Source organism: Aethalodelphis obliquidens, unplaced genomic scaffold, assembly GCF_003676395.1.
Source record: "Aethalodelphis obliquidens isolate GAN/ISIS:26980383/991018 unplaced genomic scaffold, ASM367639v1 scaffold2, whole genome shotgun sequence".
Classification (NCBI taxonomy): Eukaryota; Metazoa; Chordata; class Mammalia; order Artiodactyla; family Delphinidae; genus Aethalodelphis; species Aethalodelphis obliquidens.
Window position 1 is genome coordinate 26,093,078 of NW_020837946.1, and position 21,281 is coordinate 26,114,358.

The 21,281-nt window shown below is 34.4% G+C and overlaps 1 protein-coding gene across 1 annotated transcript in view; it reads right to left on the bottom strand.

The window, feature by feature from the left end:
* The window catches only part of CPS1 (carbamoyl-phosphate synthase 1), a 142,165-nt gene extending 128,323 nt beyond the window's left edge, over positions 1–13,842 (bottom strand). Inside the window, exon 1 of the mRNA XM_027122405.1 lies at positions 13,581–13,842. Within this exon, the coding sequence (XP_026978206.1) occupies positions 13,581–13,706 (126 nt within the window). The 5' untranslated portion in view covers positions 13,707–13,842. The remainder of the gene's footprint in view (positions 1–13,580) is intronic.
* Between the last annotated feature and the right edge of the window lie 7,439 nt (positions 13,843–21,281).

Genomic DNA, 21,281 nt, shown 5'->3' on the forward strand with positions numbered 1-21,281 from the left:
GATGGTTAGCCCAGGATATGCATACTGAGTATGCTGCATGTGAGTGTTCAAATACATCTTATGCAGAGTTAAAACAAGTATCATGGTAATTCAAAACAAAAGGATCATTCATATCAATTTCCTAGGGATTTCACATGAAAGAGGATGACAGTGCTTGAATTAACATAACAAACTGTTTCAGTCCCTTTTTCACTTTGAAAATATAGAAAAAACGAGAAAGCTCTCCTTACCCAGTGTATTCTAAAATATAGGAGTATGGAAAGAAAATGCTGTATTCTTCTACTTAGTTTTAGAATAGCTTATACAAATGAATTTCGCAGAAAAAACATTTTACATTTCTCATATTATTCTCACATATTTTTGCCATAGCAAATTCATGTGACAGGTCTAAGTCAAATTCAAAGAGATCAAAAGTTATTTTGAACAGTGAAAGCTATTAACTTTTTAATCGTCAAAATTAGTTGAATAAGCATGGACTATTATTCACCCAGTTCAACTTGAAATTTGAGTCTAACTAGCTGCTGCCTCTCTCTAGGTCAATCACTACAGGGCAATACAAGCAAGCAATAAATTCTAAGGTGAGTTTAATCTGACTCTCTCTTAGTGGAATTGAGAAAGATTTTGTTCAGTTTGCTCTCACGAGACACAGAGAACTTTTCTCTTTCCGAAATATGAATATGTATACAAGCCTTATTGGCAGATGACTACTTTGGGTTTTTTTTCTTTGTTTTATTTTTTTCCCTGATCTGGAATAAGCAGTCTCAATTCTTTTAATATGTCCTTACAGCTCTTCATTTCACTTTTTCCCCTCTGGGTCTCTTACTAATATTCCAATAACTTTTCTCAGTAAAACCTTCATGTAAATTAAATTCCATGTGTGACAGGATCCACTTAGTGGCTTAATTTTAACTGGGTACTCATTTTCATTATAGTCTAATTCTTCATCACTATTTAAGTGCATATGAAGTTATAAGAATATTCTTCAACTCTCAAGATCATAGCCAATTAGAAAAATTTAACTTTTAGTTCATTACCTAATTTTAGATCTAAGTGCCTCAGAGTCAAAGGACTAGTTATATGTTGATGTTGCTATCTTTTATTCATATTGACTCAACCAAATAGACACAAAATGCTGAAATATAACAAAGAAATTTCGAGTTCCATCGTACTAGTCTTCAACTTAGAAGTTAAGAGATATTTAAACTGCTTTCATTAATCAAATGTAAATAAATCCTTCACTCAATGTAACTTATCAACCCAAATATACATAGTCCAATAAAGATAATAAGGGAAACCTTACCACAAGGGGCAGTGGAAACATTAAGCTTCTATCTGGAAATCTTATTTCAATAAGATCAAGCGCATTGGGTTTGGCAAATGCTTAGATCATAGATTTTGAAAGATAAAATAACTATCCATTATATATATGTATATATATCTCACTATTCCCTAAATAACTATTGCCCAAATTTGCTTATATATTCATAATCTAAATTGCAAACCAGTTTAGAAAGACATTTCCACATAAGAGTAGAGTATAATTTTCTATCCAACCGGGGAGGAATTATTTTAAGTATAAAGAGGGCAGACTTCTGGAGAAAAGCACTGAGAAGAGCAGATGCTTTAGGGGAAAAGAATATTCATACACTATGGCAATCACTTCCTCTACCCTGGCCCCATTATTCCAATCTATATGTAGCCCTATCCATTAGGAACTGTTTGAAATCGTGCTCTGTGTAAGGGAAGGAAAGGGGGTATGAATGAGGTTGGGCTGGAGACAGCACTTTTGATAATCTCTTCCACCTTTCACCATCTGGGTTTCTCTTTCCCTCCCATACCCTGCCTGTTGAAATACAGATTTCACTCGTTTTGGGTTTGCTTCTTTGTTTGCTTAGTTTGGGTTTTTGGTTTTATACTCTTGATCAATTGTTGTATATTAAAGGTCAGTTCTGCAGATGTCTTTGGAGACTTTGTCAGAAAAACAAACCTTGAAGATCACTAGGCATAATGACTCAGATATACCCAGGTCCTGACACCTCATTCCTGCCCTCTCTTCTTTCCACATATCCCAATTCTACCTCTTGCTAGGAACTCAAGCTGATCATCTTTGTACACTAACTAAACAGGTATTGAAGGATTCGTCACTTCTAAATTTAAGGTTAAGTAAAATTGGCTCTTAGAATTTACTGCCGTATACCCAACTATTTGACTAATTTCTCCAATAAGATCATAGTCAACACCAGACAACATCAAGGAGAGAGACCCTGCCTTCTGTGTCCAACACAGTATCACTAGCACATAACACAGCATCTGGCACTTAGTGGGTGATTGGGGAAACCACTTTGCATCTCTCTGAATTCATACTTTGGCCCATGAAGTTAACTTTCAGGGATTTTGGAAAGATCATTTAACCCCGGGTCCACAAGGGAGAGTAACAGGTATGATGGGTGACTTTGGGAAATAGAACTGAGCAAGACTGGCTCAACTCTTCTCAACAGTCTTTTCAAAGAAGTCTGTTTTCAGGTGCACATCAAGGTGGGAGATTTGCAGTTGTGAGCAAATACATTTGACTCAGGGAATGGGGATTTCTAAGAAGTCCATTTGGTTGCAGATCTAGACCCTGTTTTCCAAATATCTTTAACAGTAATCAAGCTGATATTCAGATCTCTATCTCTTTGAATTCTATGTCTTGTTGATTCTAAATTTAGAGGCTGAGAAGGAGGTGTGATTAATTATCACTCCTAGAATCCTACCTGTAGTAGATACCTAGCAAATACTGATTGGTTGAATGAATGGATGAATGGATGAATGAATGAATGAATGAATGGCTATCAGGTGGCAAAGATGCAGCATAATTCTACTTTTCTTTCTCTGAGACATAACTGGCTTGCAAATTGCACTCCTGCTTTACTCCAGTCGTATTTTAACTATTCCTCTTAGGCTTTGCTCACAAACATGAGAAGAAATGGGCAATTTATAGCTGTATTTAATTCTACGTGGTTTATTTCCTGGGAAACTAGTTAAGGGAATAAAGAACACCCACTTTAATAGTATTTTCTCTTTCATAGTCCACCAAGTAGGGATGTAAGTCGGTACAGCAATTCCTTTTTATAAAGCCATTATATAATAATTAAGCTTTATTCACACCTTAGTAAAGTTAATTTAGTTAGATAATCTACTAACTATTTAGCAGAGTACAGCTAAATGATTAAATAATGAACTCAGTGAAAGAGGGAAAATTACAACGGAAAACAGTAAAAGTATATACTCTCTTACCTTACATGCATCTTCCCCATTATTACTTTTCATACTTAAAATATTAAACATTTATTTTTTTCATTTCATACTTGATATAATATTTATTTGTAACCACATTTAAAATTAAACTTAATTGTTTTATGTTTGGTTGAACTCTTTTCTAAAACATAGATTTCTAATTCAATATTTTTCTAGTAGTGGTTAGTCTTACAAATCTTTCAAACCCACAGATATTAATTCTAATAGTAAGATATTAGAGTTACAGTCTCTCTCCCTTTGACATCTTTTCCTAACATTTCTTGGGAGTGAAACTTTCAAATCATATCTGGGCCTATAGGCTAGGTAATAAAGTTACTTAAATAGTTACTACTCTAATTAAAAATAATTCCACTGTTGATGGAAATACAAAATGGTACAGCCACTGTGGAAAACAGTATGTAAATTCCTCAAAAAAATTAAAACTGGAACTATCTGATCCAGGAAGCCTACTTCTGGATATTTATCCAAAGAATTGAAATCAGGATCTCAAAGAGATATCAGCACTCCAATGTTCATCACAGCACTCTTCACAATAGCCAAGATAGTGAAACAAACTAAATGTCTATCAATGGATGAACGGATAAAGAAAATGTGGCACATACACACAATGGAATATTACTCAGTCTTAAAAAAGGAAGGAAATCCTGCTATATATGACAACATGAATGGCCCTTGAGGGTATTATGCTAAGTGAAATAAGCCAATCATAGAAGGACAAATACTGCACGATTTCACTAATCTGACATATCTAAAATGGTCAAACTCATAGAATCAGAGAGAAGAATTATAGTTGTCAGGGGCTAGGGGAAGGAGGTAATAGGAAGTTGCTAACCAATGGACATAAAATCTCAATTGTTCTCAACATGAATAAGTGCTAGTGATTTGCTATACAGCATTGTACTTTTTGTTAGACTGTATATATCGTACACTTAAAAGTTTGTTAAGAGGGTGGATCTCATCTTAAGTGCTCTTACCACAATAAAGTAAAATTTTATTATCTTATGTTAACAGAAATTTAACCTTCCATCACTGGGGAAAAGAAAGAAAATTGAATTCAGCATACATAACCCAATTATTCTCTTTCCTCTCTTTACTTTTTATCTAAAGTGCTTGCCAATTTTACTGTATGTCAGTAGCAAATTTGTTTGTTTTCCTTTACTGATGCAGTCTCATAATATTCCAACTCTATGCCAAATTCCCAAATAGTTTACAACTGATAATTAGTCCATTTTTATCCCCCACTAAAAAAACCCTGAGGCTGCTATATTTCTATTGTTATTGTTACTGAGGTTTACATATAGTACTGATGCATACTTGACACTCAATAAATATTTGTATAATTAATTTTGAGGAGAGTAACTAAGGACAACATGTATACTTCAATTTTTCTCTAGTTTGAGTTCATGTGTTAAAGCACATCCCATTTTGTTTTGTTTTATTTTTTAATTCTGGAATAATCCTTATATTTGAAAAAAGTAAAGCATTAACATTTCTTAAGCATGCCTTATAGAAGTAGATTGACCTATCACTGTCCTATTTCTACCCTTCGGCATTTGGCATTGCTTTGGCATTGCTTTAATGAGACCCTATTAAGACATTAACAAGATTGCATACATAGTGACCCATGCTTATTAAAGTCTATATGCAGTTGCACAGATAAATTGTGTATATATATTTGAATGAGAAATTTCTACTGTTCTGAGAAAGGTATCTTACTTCAAATAAAACCATGAAGTTATGTTGGAAAAATATGTTTTGGGAGCACTTTGCCCTCACTGAAAACCCCACCCTGATCCCTTCCTTAAGACATCATTAATAATAGTTAACATAAATGTACTAGGCACTGCCTCTCTAGCTATTGATGGATTTTTCTCTAATCCTCACAACCCTCCCCCGCCCCCCACTGAGGTAGATTAAATTAAGCTTTCCATTTTACAGTTGAGCTAACTGAGGTTTACAGTAGTCAAGATCATTTCACTGGTAAATGCAGGAGTAGTGGTTTCTAAACCCAATCAGTGTGGCTTGGAATCCACAACCCTCCATCACTCTACGGTAGTCCTTCCCATGGAGCCATTACGTAGAAAATTTCAGCCTAAACTGACTTACATATTACCCCTCTTTTTCTTTTTCTAAGCTTACTTCTATTTCTGTTTTCTAATCTTTTAAAAATGGGGATAAAAAGCAATTCAGTCATAGACTGTACTTAAATTTATTTATAAGAATTTTAATTCAAAACTGCCACAGATAAGCTGCAACATGCCCAGGTCAACCAAGAATGACTTACCTGTAAATCTGTAAATCATCAGAGTGAAAACGTCAAGTCATTAATTACAACCTATAATCTGAAGAGAGCTAGCAGGTTTTAAGAACTCTTCACTCTGATTCCAGGCCCTTGAATTTTCAAGCTCTCAAGACTATCAGGACCAAAGATGCTGTAAACATGGAGATGCTCTTCTCAGTCCCCTTCCAGGAAGGACCTGCCATCCTGCTGCAAGGAGTGAGGTCAGTGGATGGTCACCAGCTGTCAGTTCCTTCAGGATCTACCTCAGTTGCAGAGAGCTGCCTTGCCCTTCCTGGAGTAGCCCACACCAGGTAACCTACCATATTAGACTTTTGTATATGTGGAGTTTACAGGACTATATAAGAAAGAAAGAAATTGAAAAACAGCCTGTTTTGTTACAAACACATGACAATATTTTGGTTGAAGTGGAAGAAATATGTCAACAAAACAGCACTGCCCTAAAATATCGTATTTATAGAATTACTAACGTCCATATAAAGCAGGAATCCTCGCTGATTCTTTGATTTAAACAACCTGTTCTCAAAATGGAATCGAAAAAGGAATAAAGGAAAGGAAAAGAAAAGAAAAATCTGATTTATTTTGTATTGAGATAAAGTACAGTGCATATGAGCTCTTGAGTAAGAAATAAAATCCAGCAGGAGAAGTTGTTTAGATCATTCTGAAGCCAGGTTAAACAACAAATATGGCTTCAGGTATACATATAAGCACACTAACAAAATGCCAAATTTAAAAGATCCAGATGATGTTTGAGGCCTAATTAAAATTCTACCCAGAGTTGCTACATGTATATTCGCTTTGTGTGCAGAAACAGACATCCATGTGTCCTTGTATTAACTACAGCACTTACACATCTATGAAATGGGAAGAACAGCATTGTTTCTTCCCCTGAGTGTGAGAATTCACCAGCAAAATGTTCTGGAGGTAAAGCTTAAGCTAATTTAGCAATAAGTTTCATAAAAGATTTGAATAAAACATTATAGCTACAATAATCCCCTTAAGCTAGTAATGGAAATGAAAATTATTTACTCTGGGAGTCTGATTGTATTGCTGTTAAATCATCTGTCTATGTAAATTATTTGCATATCAGAAAAGATAGAAGCCCCATGTGTTTATCTCCATTTTCACCCAGGCCTAAAGCTATATAAAATATTTGATTTCTGGTGCACCTGAGGTTTCTCAGCTATTAGTTGACATCAGTACTCATCCTCTTAAGAAATAAAATAAATCTGAACCAACCTTTGGAAGGTAGGAACCTTAACAGCCAGAATTTTAGTTTATTATTGCACAGATAATATGGTAAAAAGTTAAAATCTTGAAGTGTTCTTTATTGGTAAATGAAATCTTATTTTTTATTCTTAGAGTTAATACTTTCAAAATATGGATACTTAAGATTCAGTATTACAGCACAATTTGCTATGTCTAGAATATTTAATGAGACTTCTCTGCAGTTACAATGCCTAACACTTCAGGATTTCAAAGTACTGTAACAGCAGTAATCAATTAAGCCTTACAACATCTTAAGTTAATAGCCTTACAACATCCTAAGTTAATATTAAGTCATCTGCCTTTGGTTAAACATAAACCAATGTTGGGGGAAAAAATTACACGGTTAATTTACTTGAATACTTCTATGTTCTGAACATTTATAAACAAATGAGTCAGATTCATAAGTAATTTTTAATCTAGTTATGTTTCTTATTATAAATAAAACATTCAGAAAAATTCCACCACAAAATACATGTATAAAGTATAGGTTTACTAACAAGCACTTAATGGGCATCTGCCATGTGGTAAATCGTTCTGAATCTGGGAGGAATCTTCAATACTGTTAGCTAATATTTACTTTTTGGTTATAAGTTATTATGCATCTTATGTTTAGTTCTACATCACAGAAGAAATTTATTCAGTAAAATTCTTAGTGATAACAGCAACTCTATTGATTCATTTATAAGAACCTCACATTAGCCAATAACCTCCCTGTGAAATTTAAAAGATCAGTATGTGGCATTTATTAAGTTAAAAAAAAAAGAAAAAGAAGAGAGGAGCCTTGAAAATATTTTCATGAGTTGAACTCATTTGGACCAGATGAAGGAAATCAAGTGTAAGATAGGGATTGCTAGGGCTGAGCAGTCCAACACCAGGCCCGACCTTGGCCCATGTAGCTTTCTTCAACCTTCAGTCATTGAAAAGACCCTAGGAAATACTGGTCACATCAAGGACATTCAGTCTTGCATAGCAAATTCCAGAAGCCTTGAAGTGAGCTCTGGTATGACCATTGCCCAAGAGATCTTGGAAACTCTCTACTACACCCTCCAACCTTTGGTACTAGTCAGAAATATGAAGGAAGTCTAATGAAGACCTGAAAGCAGAGGAATGTTCTTTATTTCCACAGCAGTAGGATCTAAATTTGCATTTAAACTATCAGTAAGTCTGGCCACACATGGTCAAATAGAAACGCAAGGTGCCGTCAACAGGAGAGGGTTGCCTGACGCCAAGACTAGTGCCAGTTCTCCTGGCATTTCCCCAGCCAGAATTCTTGGCTTCTGACCCAGGGCTGGGACCAGGGTGAGGCGAGTGAGGTGCTCAAGGCACAATATCAGACGAGGCACATCGTGGGCCTGGTAGTGAGAGCCTCCTTCAATGTTGTACAATAGACATCCCACTCGCCTACCTCAGTCTAGGTCCTGTCCGACTATAGCTTTTTCAAGGGTTTTATGGCAAGAAGCTCAAAATGTCAAGACACTGTTGATGACAAACAAATGAGTCTATACCTCAGAAAGGGAGGTTATGAATGGTAGAGTACATAAAACAAGAATGTTCAAAAGAGAGGCCCCCTCCCAGTTAATGAAATATTGTCCAGCAAAAATATGTAAAGTTGCTAAATCATCTGAACTAATTCTACAACATTTCATTTGGGATTGGAACACAATTTATTATTTCAAAAATTTGGATTATCATGGATAAAATCCATCCTTAAAATGTATCTAGGGACTTCCCTGGTGGCGCAGTAGTTAAGAATCCGCCTGTCAGTGCAGGGGACATGGGTTCAAGCCCTAGTCCGGGAAGATCCCACATGCCGCAGAGCAGCTAAGCCCGTGCGCCACAACTACTGAACCTGCGTTCTAGAGCCTGCAAGCCACAACTACTGAGCCTGCGTGCCTAGAGCCTGTGCGACGCCACAAAGAGAAGCCTCTGCAATGAGAAGCCCACACACCGCAACAAAGAGAAGCCCCTGCTCACCGCAACTAGAGAAAGCCCATGCACAGCAACAAAGACCCAACACAGCCAATAAATGAATAAATAAATGTATCTATATGTGGTAAAAGTCTAATACAATAATTAGTCTTGAAGATGCATAATAAATTTACCCCTACCCCCACCTTTAATATGTATAAAGAGGCTCCTATATAATAATGAATTTTATTTCCTATGAATGTCTTTAAAGCTACTACAATATAATTAAATGATTCTAATTGTAGGAGTTTTTGTAGTTGCCAATTTCTAATCAAATGACAACAGCTCCTCAAAGGTTGAGCTAAATAGCTATTTCTATGTTACAATCAGAATATAATATCTTACAAAATGAAAACGTTTCAAAAGGAATAGTGATTCTGGGGGTTCATTCATATCTGAAGTACCAGAGTGAAGGACACTTGGAATGTTAGGTTCCTGGCTTAATTGTAACACAGGTCACCATTTTTATAAATGAGTGGATTAATGTTAGAAGCAGTACTTATTGAATCCTTTTCTATTCATAAGGAACTTATCCTTTTCAACTTAATACCTTTCATTCCCAAATTCATTTGCAAGTAAAAATAAAACTATTTAGTCTTAGTGACTTTCTAAGACTTGTGAACTCAGAATTTTTTAATTTGTAAGTTTCCTGCAGTCAGAGACTATCCACTTATTATCCATTTATTTCAACTTATTATTCTCCCTGTATACTCCCAGGGTACAAGTTTCATGTTTATTTGTTAAATAAATAAATAAATAGGATAGTAAGATGTACATCCTAACTTTTGGAATTGAATTCAACATAGTGGAAAAAAAATATCTGCTTCATAGTCCTTGAGTCTAATTCATTATAAGCAATATCTTCCTAGAGATAGGCTTGCTATTAAGGCAAAGGTGAAAAAATCATCAAAGATATTTAAGAATTTTTATCAGATATCTTGTCATTGTAATAATTTATAGCCTACAAAAACATGAAGAAACTCTGATCTAACTTTCTATTAAGTCCTTCTACTAAAATGTATAGAATTGAATGTTTTTTAAGTATCAAGTTTTTACTTTTTGGAAATCAAGCCCTTGTCAGCTGCATCATTTGCATATATTTTCTCCCAGTCCATAGGTTGTCTTTTCATTTTGTTTATGGTTTCCTTCACTGTGCGAAAGCTTATAAAATTGATTAGGTCCCATTTGTTTATTTTTGGTTTTATTTCTATTGTCTTGGGAGACTGACCTAAGAAAACTTTAGTACGATTATGTCAGAGAATGTTTTGCCTATGTTCTCTTCTAGAAGTTTTATGGTGTCTTGTCTTGTATTTAAGTCTTTAAGCCATTTTGAGTTTATATTTATGTATGCTGTGAGGGTGTGTTCTAGCTTCATTGATTTACATGTGGCTGTCCAACTTTCCCAATACCACTTGCTGAAGAGACTGTCTTTTCTCCATTGTATATTCTTGCCTCCTTTCTCGAAGATTAATTGTCCATAGGTGTGTAGGTTTACTTCTGGGCTCTCTCTTCTGTTCCATTGATCCATATGTCTGTTTTTGTGCCAATATCACATTGTTTTGATTACTGTAGCTTTGTAGTATTGTCTGAACTCTGAGAGGTTTATGCCTCCTGCTTTGTTCTTTTTCCTCAGGATTGCTTTGGCAATTCTGGGATTTTTATGATGCCATATAAATTTTAGGATTATCTGTTCTAGTTCTGTGAAAAATATCATGGGTATTTTGATACATATTGCATTAAATCTGTAAATTGCTTTAGGTAGTATGGCCATTTTAAAATATTAATTCTTCCAATTCAAGAGCATGGGGATATCTTTCCATTTCTTTGAGGGATGACTCAATTTCCATTATTAATATTTTGTAGTTCTCAGTATATAGGTCTTTCACCTCCTTGGTGAGGTTTGTTCCTAAGTATTTTATTTTTTTGATGTGATTTTAAAAGGAATTGTTTGTTTACATTTCCTTTCTGATATTTCATTGTTATTGCAAAGAAATGCAACCAATTTCTGTATCTTAATCTTGTATCCTGCTACCTTGCTGAATAATTTTTACTTTTAAAGTATTTTATAGATTTTTAAGCACTGATCATGTGTGATGGTCACACAATTCTTGGAGTAAATCAAGAACTGTTTCCATACTATGGATGACAAAATTTGGGTTCAGAGAGAATATGTGACTTGACTAAGTTCAGAGCATTGAAAAATGCATAAGAAAGGTTAGAATCCAGGTCCTTTTATTCCTATCCAGTGTGTTTTCCACTGCAAGGTACAACTGGCTGAATGTAATAATGAGCACTGAAAATTTTAGATACTAATAGAAAAAGATTACTGTCTCTAGAGATTTCATATTTTATGGTGGTTGATCATTTATACCCTTGATATCAAATTCCTTTAAAATGTAGAGTACCTTGAAATTCTTTCTTCTTCCTTATACGTGAAATATAACTGTGCCTATTAACAAGGTACACTCTATAAGTATTAGCTACAAACAAACGCATGAGGAAGGACCACATAAAAGTACAAGTGCGTCACTGCTGTCGTCAAACCCACTCTCCTTGTCCCTCACCAAGGGGAAAGTGACCTCCAAAGACATTGAAAAGGCAACCCATTTACACTGCAGTGCTTATATATCTGATCCCAGGGTATCGTCCACAATCCATTTACTATCTATAACTGGCTATAATGTTATTAACCTTTAGTGACTAGTCTCATTGCCCTTCACTGACCATATATAACTATACCCTAATGATTTTAACTATCTTTTAAATAGGATACTCATATAAAAAGAGTAAGTTTAAATATATCTTGCTAAGAGAATTGAGTTTTAAAAGTGAAGGCATGAAGAAAAGTTGGTAGAGGACTGTTTCAAAATAAGTGAATAGTAACACAAGTTCCCTTAGATTGCTGTATAGAATTGTAATTCACTACTGTGAAGTTCAAGAACTTCTATTTTTCATGCCTGGCATTCCTCCAAAACTTTGGCCAGAAATGATTGAGTATGAGTAATGGCTTTTACACTGTGAAATGATGGCTTATTCCTCCTAGAAACTTGTCATTCTTAGCTGTGAACTTTGGCAGACCCTTAAAACAGATTTGCCACCATGAACTAGAACTACTTTCACAGTGGACCATCCACGTAATTAAACTATTTTGTTGTAGTTGTGGTTGTATAGAGTGCTTATTATGATAGTGGAGAATTGGCTTCTAGTATCAGTCACATCTATGCCATTTTAAGTAGTTACTCAATTTCTTTGTTTCTGATGTCTGATGGAGATACACCTAACTCTATCTACCTATTTTTGTGAGAAGAAAAAGATATTCCAAGGGACACAACTTCAAAGTCTTAAAAGACATGTCTAACTTTAAGTAATATAATTCATCACTAGTTATTCTCTCTGAAGTGATATAGGAGTACCCTTGAGATATTACTAACCCTAAACTGAAACCAAATACTCACTCTCATAGCTTACATGTAGTCACTCTATCGTTGATGATGGTTTAGAACATATCTCCTTTCTGGCTCTCTTGGTACAATTAAACTGAACCCAAGAAAATGGCTGTTCCTGGGTTTCTTAATTTAGAATGGTAGTATCTTATACTTTCTCTTGAGATCTTGAGATCTCTTTTTCTTTCTCTCTCTCTCCCCACCATCCCTACTCCTTCAGACCTCCTTTCTCTTTCTGTCTCCCTCTTCTTTCTGCTTTTTATTCACCCCTATTTCTTTCCCACTCCAGTCAGTGGAGGTCACAAGAATCTACGGGTGTTGTTTAGCCCTGCAGATATCATTTGGGCTAAAATCATACTGAATCCTTCCTTGAGCAATCTAAGCAATAGAAGCTGGGAAGTATTTGGAGGATTTTTAGCCAACTCACTGAGCACACAAAGTATAAGCAGTACACTCAAAACTATTACAACCTATTTTTACATCAACAGCTAGAGGTTGTTTGGGGTTTTTTTTTTCCTACTGCACTTTTTACAGCTCTTACTACTATAGAAGCAATATATTTAAAGCTACTGTGATTACTTAAATTTTATATTCACTAAAGATGATTTTCAGTAGCAAAGTTCCCTTGTAGTAATTTCAGATTTCTCTGGGAAATAAATGTCTTCATAAAGGTATAGGAAGGAACAGAAGTTCCTACAGGAATTTCATAACTCACTGGTGGGGGCGGGGGAAGAGCACTTAATGTTCTCTTCCTGAACCTGCTCCTCAGTTACAGACACATTCAGAGAGACAGGCTCATCAGCTGATAATTGCCTTAGTGTCTTAATCTGCAAAATAAATATAATAAATTTGTCCTTCTAAAAGAAGAGCTAAGAGGGAAAAGGAAAAAGCAAAGGAACTGTCTACATGATGATCTGTAAATATCAAAATTATGTAGATATTTTCCTCTCAACATTTCTTCCCAGAAAACTTTACGGTGAGCCAACACAGAATAGGGGTTAAACACACTACCTACAGCCATGTGGCTCATGTACATATAAACAACTCCATGCTTGAACCCAAAGTGTGAGCAATAGTGTCTGGGCACAAGCAGAGACCTGATAGCCTTTTGAAAAATTTGTTTTCTAAACAGAACACTTACATTTTTACATATTCACAGGAATTGTGATCCTTCTTTATGTTGGGTGAAAATTAGTAAGTTAGTAGTTCAGAACTATGTTTTTCCTTTGTAAGTGACACCTTTGCTTCATGATAAACTACACCCCATACAATCTTATTGGAAACAATGAATACGGGAATAATACCTTGACAGAAAGGAGCCTGATGCCAGGTCTTGAAAATTTCCATGGATGGTGTGCAGTCACATTGTTTAAGCCAAAACCTGTCTTCAGGGTCTTCACCACTTTGCAAGCTGTCAAAATCCTCATCATTTTGAAGATGCTGATTTGTGACTAAAAATAAATGAAATTGCATATACTTTATGAGAATTTTGCTATAAGATTTTTAAATTAATGTGAAGAAAGCTGGGGGTGTGCAATCTAGTGTTTAAGGCTGACTGCACAGTGATCTTTGAAATTCCATTCATTCTGTCATTAAATGTCTTCGGCCATAGCTCCTCCTTCTCTTAAGCCCTCCTCCTGAGGTAATGTCCAGAGATGGACATGTAATACAAATTGCAACACATCAAACACTACCTGCTCCTGCTGAAATAATGTTAGTGTTGTGGAAAAAGTCATCTGTCAAAGGAATTGCTTATGCAGCTGAATAGAATGATCTAGAAGCAGTGGACACCCTCAGGAATATCACTTGCCCGAAAGAGTAGCAACTTTCTAATAATGCTAAGGATCAAAGGTTTTCGCTTGTGTGAGATGTAATGCCTAATTTGCCTTAAAAGACATTTTGAATTCCCAAAGAATCTGAAGACTTGCAACTTTCTGCTTGGAAAAGACAATGGAAATCACATAGAGTAAAAAGGACATCAGAATAAGCTTTTCTCCACAAATAGAGAACAAACCTTTCTACACTGTGTTTTTTTTTCTTTTTTTTTAGTTAATAGTGTATTACATTCTTACCATTGCATTGTTCTTTGTTCCAAATTTTAAAGCAATCAGTAATATCAACTAAAACACAACTGGAGCAAAGTAGCCTATTTCTATCCCTCTTAATTTTTCAATTTGTAAAAAGTATATGAAATAATGGTAAACACTGATTTTAATGAGAACATATTCCTAAGTCAAGATTTTTTTAGTTGTTTAATTGCTACATATAAAATTCTCAAAACGTGAATATTTGTTTTTCAACCTGAGTTGAAATTGATTCACTTAGCCCTCAATCCCATGTTTAATCAGGCAGTCAAAGGGTCTCATTGGCTGGAGGAAGCTCTCACTTAAGTCATGTGTTTATGTAGATTAGGAAACTCTGCAGTATTGTCCTTTGATATCCTTGCAAAGGAGGCCAAGAAATAAAGGCTTTTTCCTAGCACTTTTCACAATGGAAAAGACGACATAGAATGGCACAGAGATTGTAAACTTCATGATGTAGGATGAGTGCTAGAATTAAGTTGGGGGGGAGGGTTTGAGGATTTTTTTGTTTTTAAGGAACAAAGTTTAAACTCCATCTTCTTCTGCCTTACTTAATGTATTCATGTATAAACATTCTCTGAAGCCAAACTGCTTCACAGCTCCTGGTGCTAGAAAACTGAAAAAACAGTCTCAATCTAGTGTATATAATTAATAAAATAAGTAATGTATGGTAGTGTGTCCAAATACAATGGAGAAAGAGAAAGAAAGAAAGGGAGAGAGAGAAAGGGAGAGAGAAAGGGAGAGAGAAAGGAAGGAAGGAAGGAAGGAAGGAAAAGATCAACTCCCTTGTGCATGTTCAGTAAAATTTAAATATGTGATTATGTTGAACCATATTATCTTGAAGGATTCAAAGAGTATACCAAGTAGATGGAGGGGAAAAAAGCAGAAGGGACAGCATGAGCAATAGCACAGATACATTAAACCATATGGCATATTAAAAAAAAAAAAAGCTAAAACAGCCTGCTAAAGCCTAGGTGCACAGTACAGGTTGGGGAAATGAAGAGGAACCGTAACAAGGAAGATTATGTGTGCTTTAAAATGGTTGGTCTTAATCCATAAACAGTGTCCCTGGTGGTCATGAAAGTGTTTTGAACAAAGGTGAAATTACTGTGAAAGAAAGATTATGGAAAGTGAACTGAAGGAGGATGAAACTAACAGAAGAAAAACTCCCAACTCAAAGAACTAAGAGCTTAGAAACAGAGCTTACTGGTTTAGACCAGTAAGTACGTTAGGTCGTGGACTCATCCTTGTCTCTATACATAAAAATATATATATAGTGAGGATTTGTCTTTCTCTAATAAGAAAAATAACATGTACTTATCACAAAAAAATTTTAAGATGCACAACAAATTTAAATCAGTCATAGTCCCATTACCCAGAGGTACCCATGCAGTGAACACTGTGGTATGTTTCCTCCCTTTATTCTCTACGCTTTGGGGTACTAAGGAGTCCAGAACTTAAAGAAGGAAAGACATTAGTAAGTGACTTCATAACCACTTTTAACAGTTGACCAAAAAGCATGGTGAACTGAGCATGGTTTCCCAATAAGATGTCAACAACTTTAGGGTACAATTCCATAACTCTAGAACCTAAAGAAAAATATAAGCCTGAGAGTTGTAATGGGCTTTCACTTTTTTCAGGTCCTGGATGTAGGCTATGGTCCATGTTTCTAGTCACCATAATAAAAGAGGAAAGGGCAGAAGATTTGGAGAGTTTGGTTAAATATTCTGAAAATTCATCCATCATGATTCTACAATCATCTCAGGAATTGGAAAGACCAATAAATTAAATGGTGGGTAGTTTCAGATTTGAGTGTTCAGGGTGGACTGAAATCTACAACCAAACTGAAAAAGAAAATTATGTTAGTTAGGGAGTTTACATTTGGATAGATCAAAGGGGTGAGGTGATAAGAGTTGATTAGTAGTGAATATGAAAGACATAAAGATAGTAGAAATATTACAGTTTTGTGAAAGACATTTTTTCAGCACACTTTAAAAGAAAGTATTTTTCAGTTTGGAATGATTTTTTTCTCTGATCCCATTTACATGGTCCTCCTCTCACATAAGCTATCCGCATACAACTAAGCAGGGTAAAAGCATGAACACATGTACACACAGAAGGTTGGGGGAATCTGTATTTGAAATGTATTTTGTATGAGTCAGGTCATTAAGGGTTCTCTAATCTTATAAGTCACTCACTCAAAACAGCAAAATACTGTTTATGAATTTAGCCCTTCTTTTCTACTGATACACTTATTATAGTTATCACAGTTTACAGCATTAGGCTATTTTCCTCTGTACACCCCCATATGGAAAATTAAGAATTATTGAAACTAAACATTTCTCAGTTTTGATGAAGTAAGTAACATTCTAGTACTTTTTAATCTAGTGCTAATAAAGCATTTTATTTCTTCCATAAATTGGAAAATGTATTATATATATATGAATAAATATGTATTTATGTGTATGCAGAGAGATTAAAATATGTATGTACATATAGAGAGACAGCAAGAAAAGTATCCTTAACTAATACAATTATTTATTATTTCTTAAGAGAAATGGAAGCATTCAGCCTCCCAAATCCCTGAGAAGACTTAATTGATGAATTTGTCATTAGGATATCTGGTATTGAAAATGGTGCTGTATCCAGCACTAAGTGGTAGTTATTTTCCTGTTACTTAAAGAAATTTAGAAAACACTGAAAAATAGACAATAGCCTACTCCCAAAACATAACCTCTGTTAATATTTTAGCATATCTTCCTCTAGCATTTATTTCTATATACAAGTCATAATTTTGAAAACAGTGATCAACTTGCATTACGCTTTTGTGAGGTAATATTATATTTAAGGTATGTTCAATGTTATTACATGTTCTTTTCAAACCTTAATTGAAATGGCTACAAAATATTTCATTTTCATTGTTTCTATTGTTGCTACAAAGCATATCAATATTGCAATTTTTTATAAACATTGCCAAATTTCTCTTCAAAAAGAATGTACCCAATACCAATCACAATGTGAATGTCCCTTTCAATACACCCCTGCCAACTCTAGGTGTTATCTTTCATTTGCTTATTTGAGCACAGGAAGTGGTATTTTGTTTTCATTTGAATTTTAAATAACTCGTGAAGTCAAACACTTCCATATACCTTTACTTAGTACTATCTCTCCTTTTTTTCTTACATCTTTTTGTTCCCATTAATCCATTCCCATTAATGATCAAGAAAGCCTCTTAAAAGGAAACGTAAAGCAACACTGATTGATATAGCCTGTATTTGTACTAATTTCAAGTGTCCTCTTCATTTGGACGATCCATTGATATAAGTAAGGGAGTCCTGCTACCATTTGGGAAAAATCAAACCAGCTCATCCTGGATAATAAAGGCTTTAGGTTTTGGAATAAAGAGAAAATAATGGCATTAGTAATTCCTTCTTAAAAAGTACAGAAACTGCCAACAGCTTTCTTGAAGTGTGTCTTACTAAGGAATGAATAGAGACAACTCTAAGAAAGTGATGCATTTTTCAAAAAGTCTCTAATATAGCAAGCATGCAAGAGGTGCTTCTGAAAAATGACTGAATGAATGAATTGGTTCCTGTGTGCCGAGTTCCTGCCTGATCAATGACGTTTATTTAAGCAGAAACAAATAAAATTAGGTCAGATGAACATAAGAGGAAGTAAAGATGCTTTGGAATAGGAAAAGAGAGCTGTCAATTAAGAATTATACAAAAGACGATAAATTTAAGGCAAGAAGCAAGGTATGTCTGGAGAGCAAATAAACTCAGAGTAGAAGAAAATAAAGAACCACCTCCCTCAAAAAAAAAGTTCTATTTTGTGTTTGAGCAGGGATGCATGAAGACAGAATAGAAAAGGTAGACATGATTATTATGGTTCAATTCTGATTTTTATTAGCCTAATATAACAAGGAACACTGTCACAAGTGAGGATATGGACAAAAAAGGGCTACTCTTTGAAGAAAAGTGGTGTGGATTTGTACCTACATAAAAAAGCATATACTTTCTCTCACCATAGAAAGTAGGATAAGCTGGTAGAAAGATTCCTCAAATAAAGTTTGGCCAGGGAGAAGATTTGTCAATAATGACAATAGATGTTAGGTTGTTAGATGATGAGGTTTTTAAATAACCAGATGTCTTTGAAAATCCAATCAAGTAAGACACATTCATTAAGGTCCAATTGGCATTTTGAGGAATAGAAGGTGAAGAACCAAGTTCATGAATGTGCTTATCAATCTAACATTTGATAGCATAAAGCTTGAAGTGATTCAAAGGAAGGTGAAAAAATGAAGCTGGAAAAGAGACCTGGAAAAAATGATTTCACACATTAAAATCCAAGGCACAAGTGATTATATTCTAGGATAATAAAAAAAGCAATCATTATAAGACCCCATTTGTAAAAAAAAAAACTTAAAGAGAACAGGTTAGTTGGTACAAGCAGCATGTGTTTGTAAAGAATAAATCTTATCATACCAATTTCCTGCCTTTAAAAAAGAGACATTATTACCAGACTATGTAGAAACGTTAGACGTAACCTACTTTAATTCAAGAGCATTGAGTATATATTCTAGACCATTATTAGGTGCATACACATTTGCTGGAGAATGTATATAAATGTAGGAGGGTGTAGTGAATTACCCAGTGAGTAAAACAAGCTTTCTATGATTTGTGGGATTAGAAGAACAGAGTGGACAATGCCTTAGAAAGCTGATTCAGAATTCACAGTGACCTTGGCAAACTGAAGACATAGTCAAACACAAACAGATTAAAGTACAAGCAAAGGGAGGTCAAGTGTAAGTCCAAAAAGAGGAAGAAAAACAAGCTACAAATACAAGTTGTAGAGGACTGATTATATAGAAGTAGGTCAAAAAGCATATGTAGCAGTCATACAGTATAGCAACTGCTCAAAGTTAGTCATAATAAGCTGTAATCATTAAAGCTCTAAATCATTGAATCATAAATTATACAAAGAAGGAAGAATTCAGAGTGAAATTTAAGAAAGAAAACTCAAAGTCACTAGAAAGTTAAATATTAAATAACTTGAAACACAAAAAATAAAATTTTGACATTGAGATAACTATAAATTTAAAATCATGTCATGTAGGATTCCTAATCAAAAGCTTTCAATCTTCCTAAAAGTCTAAAAAATGTTTAAAGAGGAATTTCTTGGGTATAAATTTTAAAAATCCTACAATAGAAGCTAAAACATTGGAATTTATAACCACAATATATTAGCATACACCTATATCTATAGAGAGAGATATATATACCACTTACTATTATGCCAGTAAGTGCAAATAAGTATTTAAATAAATCAATTTTAATGAGTCCAATGATGATAAATATGATCCTGCTTGACAGTTGAGGTACTTGTCATTTTTTGATCACCTACTAAGTGCCATCCCTTGAGCTAGGCACTTGGAATGCCTTTTTTGCTAATCTTAAAAGCAATCTCTGTACTAAATGTAGCTAATAATATCCCTATGTCATAGATGAAGACGGTGAGTGTGTCCCAGAGAGTTTAGCTTGCCCATGATCACACAGCTAATAAGTTGCAAAGCCAAGATCAGAACTCAGGTCTCAGCCAATGTCCATTCTTTTTCCAGCATGTCAAGTATACCTGGGAAAAACAGAGGCAACAACATGAAATGACTTAGAAAGAGTAGGCTGGTTAAGATGAATTTTGCAGAAAGAATACATGATTGCAGAAGTTGCAATGCTCAGAAATACTATGACATTACCTGGAAATGGATAAAATGTAACTTCAGTAAAAATCAAAGAATGAGAAAGAAGAAAGTATCCATAACTTCTCTGATTTATTGTTATGTTTAAAATTAAAATAATATAAAAAATGAAGAAGGTAATATAGAAATAAAACTATAAATTTTTCCCAATAATCTATCTAGTGGGACTAATTGTCCTGGAAGTCATACTTCTAGTTGGCTAACTGATTCAGCCCAACTTACCTAAAATAGCAAAGGAAATTTTATATTTTTCTGTGTTACATCCTATTGCTTTAAGTTACTTATTTCAGAATCTGAATAATTTAATGCCATTGAATTTTCATAATTGCTCATAAAGTTAGAATTGCTAAAAGAATAACCTATTCAGGAACTATTTATTGAGTGCTTTCTATGTATCAGATGCTGTATAACAGGAAAAAGGATTGTTTTCAACTAAAAGATACTTTGTAGGAAATTAATCTCTTTTTAAATGTATTGCCTAAACTATCATCAAACAGAGAACATGATAATTATCTAATAGATAGTTTTATATAGTTGAAAGTGATTTTTAAAATCATCTTTTCTAATTGCTCTGTTTTATAGATATAAGAAATAGATATCTAAATAAGCCAACGTTATCTCATTATTTTTGAGTTAATACCAAATCTAAAGCCTTTAGTAGAAATCGCTGTAGAAAAGTAAGTTCCTAACAATTACTACCTTTCCAATAGAAATAATTTTGTAAATGATGGAACAGTTAGTGAAAGAAATTAACAACTACATAAATCAAACTCTACACTTAATTTTGGCCTAAGCATTTCCTTAAATTTTGGCCTAAACATGCCTACAACATAAATTTCATAAAATGGAATGACTAAATCATTAGGCAATTGTCACTCTAAAGAGTAAAATATTTCTAAGGAAAATTTTAAAATTTAATTCATCACCAGCCTTTTTTGCACAATGATTATCATTGCAACAAAATCGTCTTTTGCTGAACAGAACAGCTCTGATGGGCTTGTTAATTCTTAACTTTTGCCAAGAGTAAACACAAAAGATTTTGCAAGGCTCTAAAGAGCAACCCTAGCCATGAGGAGGGGTTACCCATGGTACTCCAGGTCATGTGCTGGGAGAGTACTGGATCCTCTTTAAATTAAATATATTTGAGGATCACAAAGAAGCAAGTTGTG